Source organism: Mauremys mutica, chromosome 4 (genome assembly GCF_020497125.1).
Source record: "Mauremys mutica isolate MM-2020 ecotype Southern chromosome 4, ASM2049712v1, whole genome shotgun sequence".
Classification (NCBI taxonomy): domain Eukaryota; kingdom Metazoa; phylum Chordata; order Testudines; family Geoemydidae; genus Mauremys; species Mauremys mutica.
The window spans coordinates 147,789,632-147,803,250 of NC_059075.1; the positions used below are offsets into that span (position 1 = coordinate 147,789,632).

At 48.7% G+C, this 13,619-nt stretch overlaps 1 protein-coding gene across 2 annotated transcripts in view; it reads left to right on the forward strand.

Annotated features, from left to right (window-relative positions):
* NUP160 (nucleoporin 160) overlaps positions 1-13,619 on the forward strand; it is a 54,168-nt gene that overhangs the window by 11,170 nt on the left and 29,379 nt on the right. For both annotated transcript variants that reach the window (XM_045015911.1, XM_045015912.1), the window contains exons 8-17: positions 866-943; positions 1,223-1,320; positions 2,231-2,315; positions 3,597-3,665; positions 5,742-5,825; positions 7,168-7,338; positions 8,046-8,145; positions 10,831-10,996; positions 11,666-11,781; positions 11,876-12,036. In XM_045015911.1, coding sequence (XP_044871846.1) covers positions 866-943; positions 1,223-1,320; positions 2,231-2,315; positions 3,597-3,665; positions 5,742-5,825; positions 7,168-7,338; positions 8,046-8,145; positions 10,831-10,996; positions 11,666-11,781; positions 11,876-12,036 — 1,128 coding nt within the window. The remainder of the gene's footprint in view (positions 1-865; positions 944-1,222; positions 1,321-2,230; positions 2,316-3,596; positions 3,666-5,741; positions 5,826-7,167; positions 7,339-8,045; positions 8,146-10,830; positions 10,997-11,665; positions 11,782-11,875; positions 12,037-13,619) is intronic.

Consider the following 13,619-nt stretch of genomic DNA (forward strand, 5'->3'; position numbering starts at 1 on the left):
CAGATATATACAGAATGCACCTGGAATCTGTCAACCAGTTTCCTTTTGTGAACACTCTAGAACTATAGTTACAGTCAGTATTTTAAATTAAGGATGAATATATATTAAATTATTTCTGTGCTCACTGGTTACATAGCACACTCATTCACTGTGCTATGAGTATGGCCCTCGGTGAGTATGGATTGGTAGGGCCCTCACCGCCTGCACCAAATGCCTTTTGTTGAATGTGTCACTTTAACTTTGGCAGCTCCTGGGTTGAGTGCTATATTTTGCATTAATATCCATTGTGCTGGCATGGAAGAGTTCTACTCCTGGACCTGGGCCCATTGTGCTAGGTGCTGTACAGACATGGAACAAACAGGTGGTCCCGGCCTCAGAGAGTTTACATCTTCACTACATAGTTTAGAACAAATAGTCATTGTGTGGATTGGGGTCTCTTAGCCAATCCGAGTACTTAGGGTTTCAGGGTGGATTGGTACAGCTGTCAGTGTGCGCGCGCAGCATCTCTGGGCAAAGCAATTGCATTTTAGTATTGTATGCGCTGCCTTGCACTACTTGGCACTAGTTCTTTCAATCATAAGATTCAAAACAAAATACTTCAGTATCAGATGCTTGGATAACACTGTGATGGGTGTGGGATAAGAACCTGAGTAGAACAGTTTTACTGTGTCACTTTGATAGCATCTTTATTTTAAGTATCAGAGGGGTAGCCGTGTTAGTCTGGTTCTGTAAAAGCAGCAAAGAATCCTGTGGCACCTTATAGACTAACAGACGTTTTGCAGCATGAGCTTTCGTGGGTGAACACCCACTTCTTAGTTAGGATGGCTCTTTTCCAGCCATTGACTTACCTTGTGCGTGTGTGCAGTTCTGTGTCTTCCAGCTGGTGAGCACTGAGAGTAATCGCTATAGTCTTGACCACATATCCTCCCTATTCACCTCTCAGGTGAGTGCCAGTGCTACACTCCTTGGGGAGGTGGGGTGGGATATAAAACGAGTAGTGGGCAGAGTCTCGCTGGAAGAAGTGTACAGATCCATAAATCTGATATAAGTTTGGGGACTTTTAGTAAGAATAAACAGGATCTGGGTTTGCTCCTATGAATGTGGCAAAATAACATTACATGTTTCTCTGGCTTATGCACTTGTACCCACTGAGAGCTAACTTTAAACGTCCCTTGCATTTTCGGTGTATTAATCAAGTCTCCATGCTATCTTTTTCTCCTAGGAGACGCTTGTTGATTTTGCCTTAACACCAGCTGAGATCTGGGCGCTGTGGCACGATGATGAGAATCAGACTATTGTGAAATACATCAACTTCGAGCAGTGAGTCTCCCTCCCGTTTTACTGGTTAACCTTGTGGGGTAGCAATTGCAGCGGTCACTATTACTGTTTGCTAAAATCATTCCTACATTTGCTTCCCTCCACTTGCTTCCTTTCCGATCCACTTGTGCTCAGTTTTTCAGAAATAGTTCATTGTCTGTTAGCTAATTTCCTTAATATCCCAGGGCACGTGGCATCTGTCCACTCCTTTCTCATTGTAACATAGGTTATTTAGGTTTTTAACCCTGCTTTATTATAGCAGCTAGAGCTGTGATAGAAAGAAAGCAGGGTTAAGAACTCAGAGTCTGGCATGATTAGAAGATCACAGGGAACATCTGTGCCACTCCCAGCTTCCTCCTCACACTTTTTTGCCAACTTTTACATATTCGTCTGGGGCAAGTAGGAGTTGTTTGGAGGAGCAGCGCGTAAAGATATTAGTTTATTCATTGGCCCTGTGAAGATGGGCAAGTAGACACTGTATCTGGGCCCCTGGACTGACTGAAATACCTGGGTAGAATGAGTTACAAGTGTCCTGCTTCACTTTAGGCACATGAATCTGCCATTAATTCAGAGTTTCAGAATCCGCCCATTTCTACCTACATGTCAGTAAAACAAAGGGAGGGCACAGCATGATATCATAATGATGGGCTTGGGATAAGAATCTAGATAGCTGGCTAGATATAGCCATGGGTTAACTGGACAGCAGAGTAAACAGAAATCAGGATGTAGCACTTGTACGTAAGTCATTAGTCATCTTGGTTAAGATTATCCTACCATATGCCACATCTGGACCAGCACTGAATTAAGATCTGTGATTACTACAGTTGAACTCACTTCAGACTAGGATTACCAGAGAGTTTAGTGTTCACTGCGACTGAGCATACGTGACTGATGGAAATTCTTTTCTCCTCAGAAATATTGCAGGCCAGTGGAACCAAGTTTTTGTGCAGCCTCTGCCGGAAGAAGAAGTGACTATTAGAGATGATCAAGACCCTAGGGTGAGTGGACAATACAATACCAACCAGGGGTAACTTGGGCTGTGTCCCTAGCTTCCTTTCTATCTTTTGCTGCAGGGGACAGAAATAGAAAGACGGTTGGGACAGATCCGTGTATGCAATATAACTTTATTTTGTATGTTGTCCTTTGTACAAACGGTATCTTTAAAGCTTCACAGAACTAAATGAGACAACAGACACATAGTATACATGACAGTGGTTTGAAACACTTAAGCTGGCCATAAGGCCAGCACCTGAGGAGGAACAGAAATTGTTATAAGCAAGGGAGAAAGTCTTTCAAGATGAGATTTGTAAAACAGCTTGACAGCAGCGAGCAGAGTGATCCAGGATAGCTGCTTCTGATGGCAGGAGCTGTGAAGAAGGCAGATTGGAAGGCTAGAGCAAACATGGATTTCCAGCTTGAGCAGGAATGAGGATGTGATGGCGTGGTCTAAGGATGGGGGTGAGGGAGCAGAAGCATTATGCTACTTAGTGGATGTGACGAGGCCTGAGGAGGGGCAGAGGAGGTAGAAAAGAGGGCTGAGGTATAGGCAAGGGCAGAGTTGCATAAAACTCTGAAGAGGGGACAATGAGTTGGAATTCGATACAGCAAGGGATTTTACTGTGAATTAGGGATTTTTAGTGTGAATTAGGGCAGTTGGAGATTGAAAGGAAGGACATGAGTTCCTTAGGCCTGGAAAGGTGATCTAGGAGGAGAGACATTTATGGGACCGAAGGGAACATGGGAATTGCCAGGGCCATGGGAAGGAGAGTAGGAATTAGACATGGCAGCCTGAAGGTGCTCCTTGCTCCTCATTGCATACGATACAGGTGGGACGGAAAGAGGGGGTGTTGAATTCTAGGGGATGCTGAAATCTAAGGGGTGCTATGAAACCAAACCCTCAGTTTTACCTATACTAAGGAGCTGTGCTGCCGTCTGCCCCCACGAACAGGAAAGACAGCCTCTTCTTTGCAGTCTCCTTTCAGGCTGTTTGCTGCGGAGTTCATCCCTGCAGTGTGTGTCTGGCTGCTTTGCATTCCGGGGGTGACTTACCTCATTCTGTGAGACTAGACCATCTGTGCTGGGTTTCAGATTGTCAGAGTCCTTTTGCAGAATAAACCACTGAAAGGCCAGTAATACTGTAGTGTACAGTGCCACCTGTTAGCAGGCTCCTGCAGAAGAGATGCGGAGTTCCAGGAGCCTGGAATGATGAACTGTAATTAGAAGCCTGCATCATTTTGAATAAATTTGCTTCTCTGAATTTCCATTTTGTTCTTTCACAGGAAACTTATCTGGAGTCTCTCTTCACGCCTGGTCGGTTCACAAATGCTGCTCTACTCAAAGCTCTACAGGTTAGCAAACAATCAGTTAGTGCTCCCTCAGTTCCAGCCACGTTGTGCCACTTCTGGCTGCACAAAGTGGACATGGGGTCACTCGAGGAGAACTCTCAGCTGGCCTGCCTGCCATCCGTTGGCATAAGGCCCCACAGAGGCCAGTCACCATAAATTAGAGCAGCCCTTAAACGGGTCTAACTTTTGCTGATGGGCTGGGAAGGGATGCGTAACTCACGTCACCTGAACTGACCAGATCTTGGTACAGGAGAACATCTGGGCCTGCAAAAGCTGCATTTGTGTTTATACAGTGTCGCGGGTGTGCTTGATGGGCTACAGAACAATGAAGGCTCCCTGCCCTGAGGCGCTTAGTTCTCGGTGCACATAACACCACAAGGTACAGGCAGTGGCAGGAGGAAGACGGCTATAACAGTGAAAGGTCCCAAGGATGCCGAGCCGGGAGGAGCGGCGAGAGCAGTTTCTATGGGCTGGAAAGGGTGGAGGCTGGGCATGGTGACTGAAGAACAGTCTGAGATGAGGATGTTTATGCAGTGGCTGTATGCAGCCTGCCCAGCGTGTTTCAAGGAGTGGGAAAGGAGGGTCCAGGCTAGGGTCCTGTGGATGGAGGCATACAAGAACATGTAGGTATGTGGAGAGAAAAGAGCCCAAGGAGGGCAGTACGGCCAGAGGACGATGGAGGAGTGGGAAAGAGAGCAGGCAGGCGGTTTCAAGGGCAGGGTGTGGGGTGCAGCAGAGGATGGTGAGGGGGAGAATGGGGCAGTGGAAGGTCACGCCAGACCTGGTCTTCACTGCCAAGAAGCTGATGTGGAAAGGGAGGGAGTTTGGGGAGGGTTTAGGAAGCAGCCAGAGGTGTGAAATGGTATTGACAGCTCGCTGGCCTCAGTCAGGGAGGGCTGGGTGTGTGGACAAGGTAGCAGAGGTGGCCGATGAGATCAGACCCGTAACAGAAGATAGCCAGTGGGCTGGAGGTTTCCTGCTGAACTTTCTGTGGCTCAGGACCAGCAGTGGGAGAAATGAATGCTAGGTGTGAGCTGAGCTGGGCTTGGTGGAGTGGGCTTTGTGTGGTGCAGGGGCGGGGAGTGTTAACCCCAGAGCTGGGGGAGGAGGGGAGGGCTTTGGGCAGCAGTGGTGGGCTCGTGGATTGGAGGGTGCAGGAGGAGGAAGGGCCAGGGGTTGAAGGGAATGCAGAGTTACTGCTGCTCCGTAATTCTCTGATGGAGACACTGGTGGGCAGCGCTGGGCTCTGAGTCTCTGTCTCCCCAGTTTTATGCTGGTATGACAGTATTTAAGTCATTGGTGTGACAGTGGAGAATCAGGTCCCTGGTGTGCATCTTATCGCCTCTGAGAACACCACCCTGGTTCTCCCTTCAGGCAGGACCTGGTGACCTGCCCACTGGGCTTGCTCTTGACTCAGTGTATCTTCTGTGATGGAGCTCATGGGCTGAGCTCAGCAAAGCCCTATGCTCACTTCCCTGGGGATGCGCTGCCTGTAACGAAAACGGCATCTGATCAATTCCAGGTCTGGGAACGTTCCCGGTGTCGGTGGATTTGGTGAACGTGGGAAAAGCCTGATTCCACTAACCTCATTGTATGAGTCTATAGGCTGTGGATCCAGGGGGAAGCAGTGACTGCAGGGAAATGGTCGCTGTGGATCTGAGGGAGGCAGTGACCTTGGGGTTAAAGCACCAGAAAGCCTGCTGTGCCTGCAGCACCCAATGGGCATTGTATGGGCCTGATTTTAATGCGTGTCAGGCTGCTGGAAGCCCCTTTCTTCCAATCTGGCCAGCCCCTCTAGCTGGCCCCTGGAACCCCACTACAGCCAGTCCCTCCCTCGTATTGGGGGCAAAGGGTCGGAATGAGCGTACTGCCCGGCATCCGTAAACAGCGAAGTGCATAACCCTCTAGTAGTGCCAGCTATTGCTTCGCTCTGGTGTATCTTGGCTGCCTGTGCCTAGCTACAGTTCTCTGCAGGGAGTGACGTTACTCATCTGTTCGACATCTTCATGTCGTGCTGTCACTTAGGCTTGTGGCAAGTCTAGTGCTTCAAAACGGAAGTTTCCTGTAATGTTTTTGTAGATCTTTTCCCGAGGAGGAGAGAGAATCATGGATCTGACCTGGGATGAACTGAAAAAAGAGGTGACCTTAGCTGTGGAAAATGAGGTGAGGATTCCATTGAGTGTTTTATGTTGACAATCATCACTGTGGTATCTTAGCATCTCAGGTAGAGTTAAAAACTAAATCCACAGATGACCCATGGCCTAACTTTCCTCCCTGCTTCCCCGCAACCAGTTGCATGATTTAAAAAAAAATTCCTTCTCACTACTTCTCCATCTCTTAACTATTCCTCTTTCTCCAGAGGTTCACCGTTCTCCCCCCACTCCTCCTGTACTGTTCTTTGTTCTTTTAGATGTAGGTGTGCCAAAGTGAGCCGCACTTCCTTTTTCCTTTAGTGTCTGTTTACATTATAAGTGAGAGAGCACTTTGCATAGTGACAGTGGTGCCAGGTTTTGCTTTATTGCAATTCCTGTCTTGTGCACATCACTCACATGCTCGTTTTCTCCATGCTGCAGCAATGAGAGCCTGGTGGGTGGGTGGCAGGGTGCAGTAGGAGTGGGCATGGGTCTTCACCCACCACGGCTCCTCTGTGCACCTCAGGGAGGCATGTAGACGTTGGGAGGCCTCACTTCAGTGCTGCTGCTGAAGAATAGACCAGCAGGTGGGAAGTGGGGGGCAGGCAAGTCCATTCGCTGCTCTTCTGTGGCCTGTTTTCTTTCCCTTAAGCATCATCAGGGAAACAACAAAATGCTTATAAAACCACTCTGCTTTTTACAGAAAGCCTATCTGGTTGGAAAGGTGCTTATTGGAAACTTACAAAGTAGTTTAGTTAAAGGAAAAATCAAGTAGACGCTGTCCTTTTAACTCTGAGTTTCCCTGGTCTCGGTCTAATGGTGGCCTATTAACCCACCACGTACTTGTAAGGATTTTTATCCTTAAGTAACTGATGTTTACCCTGAGTGTTAACATCACCTTATAGCTTTGTATCTAGGATTATAGAAGTGGCTCTCATGGACTCTCGTCTGGCTCGCGCGCCAAAATACTCAGCAGAAGAGAGTGCAACATATCTGTATATAAAAGTGTGTGGGGGGGAAATTGTATATGGTGTTTTCAAAATATGTAGCCATGTAATTAGCTGGTGTAGGTAATACGTACTCACAAGAAGACAGAACCAGAGTTGCATTTATATCTATAACTGGCATTTCCTGAGGTTTGAGTGCCTAGCTGTGCAATGCTAACCTTCCTGTGACACAGGTTCTTTGTTGGATTATATTAATCTTTTTATCTTTTTAAAATGTCAATGTACCAGCCACAAAAAAAAATAAAAAATTAAAATTAAACCCTCCTTCAGTGAGAGGCAGAGCTGTAAAATACCATTGTGGTGCCAAATTGCCATCTCTGGGGAGTCAACCGGTGACCTGCTATTCTGCTGTGTTTTTTCCCCCAGCTCCAGGGCAGTGTGACAGAATACGAAGTCTCCCAGGAAGAGTTTCGACAGTTACAGGTTGAGTTCTGGTCCAAGTTCTATGCCTGCTGCCTTCAGTACCAAGAAGCACTTTCACGCCCTCTTGCTCTCCACCTGAATCCATATACTAACATGGTGTGCCTGCTAAAAAAGGTGAGGCACAAAGCAGGACACTTTGCACTGGTCTAGTCCCGGGGAGGGCAAACTACGGCCCACAGGCCAGATCCGGCCCGTCAGGACTTTCAGTCGGCCCATGGGATTGCCAGCCCTGTGGCGCAGCTCCTGGAAGCAGCCGGCACCATGTCCCTGGGCCCCCGGTGGAGGGGGAGTGCAGAGGGCTGTGTGCACTGCCCTCGCCTGCATGCAGTGCCCCCTGCAGCTCCTATTGGCCGGGAATGGGGAACTGCGGCCAATGGGAACTTTGAGGGTGGTACCCACAGGTGAGGGCAGCAGAGCTGCCTCCCCACCCCCCCACTGCCAGACATGCTGGCTACTTCCGGGAGCGGCGCAGGACCAGGGCAGGCAAGCCCTGCTGTGCGCCACTGCCACTCCAAGTAAGCGGCGCTGGGCTGGATTCCCGAACCCCTCCTGCACCCCAACCCCCTGCCTTGAGCCCTCTGCCTGCACCCCCAACCCCCTGCCGCACCCTGCACTCCCTCCTGCACCCAACCCCCTGCCCCAGCCTTACATTCATGGCCCTGCATACAATTTCCCCACCCAGATGTGGCCCTCGGGCCAAAAAGTTTGCCCACGTCTGGTCTGAATGTAGTGTGTTACCAGTGGAGTCCTTTAAGTGATTCCAGGGCATTTTCCTAACCGAGACTTAAAAGATGGGTTATCTTTCACTTTCACTTTCCCAGGGATTCCTGTCTTTCCTTGTGCCCTGTTCCCTGGTGGATCATCTGTATCTCTTGCCCGATGAGCATCTGTTGACTGAGGATGACAGCACCATCTTTGATGGTAAAAGGGAGGGAAGTTGGGGAAGCTGTTCCACTGTAGAGGAAATTACAGCATGTGTGTCACAAGCTCTGTAGTTAAGGACATAGAAGTTTCCAGGCTAATCCCTTCTTTTACATGCTCAGAACTTTCTGAAGTTGTCTGGGTTGAAACTTCCCCTGCTTAGCCTGAACCTAGTGGTAGATTCCCTTTTGGAAAGCCCGGAGACTTGAAAAACACGTGTGTGCGCGTTAAGGATAAAATGTTGCTGCGACTTAGTTCAAGGAAATCAAAGAGTGGAATTCTAACCTTCAGTCAGTGCATAACATAGCGATGGGTGCGGGCTTTGCTATCTCTGGGGATGCAGCCCCTTTGAATGAACATCTTACTGGTTTCCAATACCTGAATGTTGGATTCACATCCCAGGTGTGGTCAGGGTTCAGATGTCATCTGGGTCCCTCTCAGTAGCCTGAACGGTTTGGGTTGTGTCCCCTAGGATTAGGGCAAGGAAGGCCTAATGGCGTGGTGTTAAATTCTTGGTGGTGGCAGATGGTGGGCATGGTGGCAGCCATGATTATGAAGATCATGCCCTGTCCTCTAAGCTGCTCCTTTTCCTGCAAGTTGGCAAGTGATGCCCAGGAGATCCATGTCCAGGAAAAGGTGGCAGCCTTTTCCCATTAAAAGATACCCAGTCAAAACATGTGGTGACTTAATAGAGGGAAGCATTCACATATTATCACCATCATCTTAGCCTTGTGCCTTAGCCAGTTATTGATCCCACCAAGAGCCTCGAAGACCCCTTCTCCCCAAAAATCAACTTTAAAACATCTAGTTTGTACCACTCTGCTGACCTCTTCACTTTCCCTTCTTTTATGAGCTCTCACTGATAGGCAGGGTTCACAGGTCAGAGTGAACGTTTACTCCTTACCTACGTGGGCAACTTTCATTCTGACAGTGCCTGATGTTGTAGGCTTAATTTCTTTTAACGTGTTTTTTTTGTATTATGTGTATTTACATTGAAACGGTGCCTGTGTGATGTTCAGATTTCACCTCTACAACCCCTGAAAGTTCTGGGATGTAAAATCTCTTGTTCTAATTGTAATTTTACCAATGCAACAGCTACCCATTTAACCAAGAAAAACAGGAATAGAAAATATTCCATGATGTGCAGCCTGGCCGCTAAAGTTCCAGCTCACTGTCTGCTTATGCACGTGCTGGTGATGAACTGGGGAAGTATAACGTGTTACCACACATCGGTATCCATTTGCCTTCAACTTAAATTCTTTTGCCTGCTGCCCAAATTCAGATTTCCCAGACACTAAAGCTTCAGTGCATTCAGAGAAGCAAAGCTGGACGCTCAAGAAATGCAAGGAATTCCCACCAGCCTAGCAATCTTACCCCTTGCTTGTTTCAAACTGCTAACAAGTTAGATTTTTTGGCGCAAATATTTAAAGCCCCCTTTAGGACACAGATCGGGGATGAAAGTTTTATCAGTAGTGATGTTTTTCTGAAAGCTTTTAAGCACAACAGTGGTTTATAACTGAAACCAGTGTTCGCTCTAATTTTTCCCACCCATGTGCAGAATGAATTTTGTTACGTGCACCAATATGGAGGCTGACACACATCACCTTCATATCGGTGCACGTAACAAAATTCATGTGGTGGGGTGGGGCCGAGGGGTTTGGAGTGTGGGATGGGGCTCAGGGCTGGGGCAGAGGGTTGGGGTGGGGGGTGAGGACTCCGGCTGGGGGTGCAGGCTATGGGGTGGGGCTGGGGATGAGGGGTTTGGGGGACAGGAGGGGGCTCCAGGGCTACAGCGGGGAGGGAGGATTCACCCCGGCTCGCTCTCCTCACAGCAGCCCTTGGGTTGGGGGGGGGAGAGGTGCCTCTCCCCACCGTGGCAGCTCCGGGGCTGGGGCTGCAGGATAGGCGCCCCTCCCCTGGTCCCAGCAGGTCTGGCCGGGGCTGGGTTCAGGGAGGGGTGCTCCGGCCAGTCCGGGGGGCTAGGTTGGGGCCAGTGCTAAATAGGCTGTTGCGCAGCTTACAGGGAATTTAGACAGAAACCCTCTTGCAATTTTAACTTTAGCAGCAGTTAGCAAGTGACTGCAATAACATACGTGTTTCCTAATGGAAGGTACAATAGGACTCTTCCAAGTGCAGACAGCTGGGCCAGTGGAGGTGTCATGGGCCTGGATTAGAGAGACCTGTTCCTTAGTTCAGAGTTTTTAAAAATACATTAGATTAGAGATTGCAGGGTTGTTCTTGGTATTCTAGACAAAACAGGTCTGCAGATGGGCTATCTCTGGTCCTTCCGAGCTGCTGGGAAATTGCTTAAGGATGCAGAATCCTCATTCTGAATGCATGGAGCCAAGGCACGAGAGGCTGAGCCTGGATGTGATTTTTATTTTCTAGGCATGTTTTCCCCAGTTGTTCAGTTTATTCTCATCCAGGTCCTGTAACTGGAGAAGGCTGAAGGGAAATTTCCTGTTGCCAGTTTTCAAACAAAACTGCACAGAGATCTTACCACCTTCAGCTCCTCCATGTAGTCAGTCTGTAATTATCTAATTAGTTAGTTATGGAGCCAGATGGAGTCTTGTGTTGCTGGGGCAAATTTGTACCAAGAAGCTTTCCTACGAAATGAGCTGAACTAATTTGGGTTTTCTCTTGAAACGATTTGCATGAGAGTACAGTCAGGTTCTTTCACTGCAGATCTGGAGATGTCTCGCGATGTCGTGTGCCTTGTCCAGTGCCTTCGGCTGATTGGAGAATCTATTTCCATGGAAATGGCATTCATCATGGAAATGGCTTGCTCCCGCCTTCAGCCTCCAGAGAAGGCTGCAGAGCAGATCCTGGAAGACTTGATAGCAAATGACACGTACGTTACACAGAGAGTTCCCTTACGTCCTTTGTGAAAAGATGAATGCACAAATTGTCTGTGCCAAGGTTTGCCTTAGACAGCCCTTTACCTGAGTCTTCTAAGTGTGATTCAGGATGTGTGAATTCTAGCTCCATAGTGGGAGATTTTCCAAGCACCTACAGGATTTGGGAGCACTTGTCACAATTGGCTTTCAGTGGAGTTTGTGCTCCTAACTCCTGTAGGTGCTTGGAAACTCTCCCCAGTAATGATTAAAGTGGCGAGGAATTCTGAGCCATGGCATCCAGAAGCAAGAGCTTCAATTTTGAGTTGGATAGTCGTCTTCACAACATGAAAGCATGTGTGTCCAAATAGCTGAACCTCCCTAGCTAGCTGGGTTTAGAATGATCCTCGCACACCATCTCATGGAGCATCAGTATCCTCAGCCAAGTGCAAGTTATTCCTCTACAGAGTGGGTAGGAGAGGAGCAAGTGGATTCACCCTGAGTATGGTGCCTTCATGGGTCAAAAAGATGTTTTTTATTACAGTGGAGGGGAATTCTCCCTCCACAATATCAGCAGTGGTCAGACTAATTTCACTTCTGTGTCTCTTACTATGGGGGCCACTGATGGAGGGGGGTCTGTTGACATTACATACATTGATGCCAGTGAATTTTGTGTGCCCTCGCAGAGAGAATGTGATGGAAGATATTCACAGTAAGCTGCAGGAGATCAGAAACCCTATCCATGCCATTGGGGTGCTGATCCGGGAAATGGACTATGAGATGGAGCTGGAAATGGAAAGAGGTGATACGACACAACCTTTCAAGTTTGGTTAGTAAGGTGGTAGAGGTTTGAGGATTGCAGTTGACTTAGCTTCCATTCTTATCCTGTCTTTCAGCTCAGCCCCTCAACGTGCGAATGAACCTCTCTCAGCTCTATGGTAGTGGCACAGCAGTGACTGTGGTATGCCGGGGTGTGTGCAAGATGGCCACCACCCGCTTCTTAATCTGCCGGGACTTGTTGATTTTACAGCAGCTGTTGCTGAGGCTAGGCGATGCTGTGAGTATGGCCCAGAAACCTATTATCATAGAATAGTAGGGTTGGATGAGACCTCAAGAGGTTATCTAGTCCAATTCCCTGCTCAAAGCAGGACCAATCCGCAACTAAATCATCCCAGCCAGGGCTTTCTCAGGCCAGGCCTTAAAAACCTCTAAGGAAGGAGATTCCACCACCTCCCTAGGTAACCCATTCCAGTGCTTCACCACCCTCCTAGTGAAATAGTGTTTCCTGATATCCCACCTAGACCTCCCCCACTGCAACTTGAGACCATTGCTCCTTGTTCTGTCATCTGCTACCACTGAGAACAGCCTAGTTCCATCCTCTTCGGAATCCCCTTCAGGTAGTTGAAAGCAGCTATCAAATCCCCCCTCACTCTTCTCTTCTGCAGACTAAATAAACCCAGTTCCCTCAGCCTCTCCTCATAAGTCATGTGCCCCAGCCCCCTGATCATTTTCGTTCCCCTCCACTGGACTCTCTCCAATTTGTCCACATCCTTTCTGTAGCAGGGGGCCCAAAACTGGATGCAGTACTCCAGATGTGGCCTCACCATTACCGAACAGAGGGGAAAGATCACTTCCCTCGATCTGCTGGCAATGCTCTTACTAATATAGCCCAATATGCCATTGGCCTTCTTGGCAACAAGGGCACACTGCTGACTCATACCCAGCTTCTCATCCGCTAATCCCCAGGTCCTTTTCTGCAGAACTGCCGCTTAGCCAGTCAGTCCCCAGTCTGTAGCGGTGCATGGGATTCTTCCTTCCTAAGTGCAGGACTCTGCACTTGTCCTTGTTGAACCTCATCAGATATTGATGGATCCTTGAGCTGTTAGGCTTTCAGGATCTTGGTCTGCCCCAGTGCCTTAAGCTGGATCTTTGGCTCTCTTCCTGTCCTACCGCTGACGTGCTGTGTGCTAGGGCAGCAAGCAAATCCCTTTCTTTGCTGTAGGGGAGCAGCATTTTCAGTGCTTTGGTCCCGAACAGCACTGCCTTCAGGTTCCCCTCTCTGCATTTATTCCTTAGCTCTCCATCACAGTGGAAGAGACTGAACTGAGCAGGCTGAAGACTAAAGCCTTTTCTGCACTGGAAAGCTGTACCACTTCAGCCAGGCCGGGATAGCTAAAGCAGTACATGTGGATGTAGTTGTATCATAGTGTTTAAGGACAGAAGGGACCCCAAAATCATCTAGTCTGACTTCCTCAGTATCACAAATCACCACCACCACCCTGCGCACTAAACCCAACAACCGACATCAGACCCAAATATTACAGCCTGCAGGAGACTAGACTTATTAGTTGACTCAGACGGGAGAATTGGAGGGACCAACCCAGAGGCCCCCACAATGGCAAGGAAATGATTGAGATACACCCAGATAATCCTGGCAAGTGACCCGCACCCACACACTGCAGAGGAAGGTGGAAAAAACTCCAACCATCATGGTTTCCAGCTTTAGAGTTGGGCACCAGGCCAGCAGCCGCTGCTCTCTGGTCACCCAGCTCTGAAGGCAGCATCCCTGCCAGCATCAGTGCCGAAGTGAGGGTGGAAATCTCGCGGGGAAGGGTTCCCCCTCCCCCACCTGATCCCCTT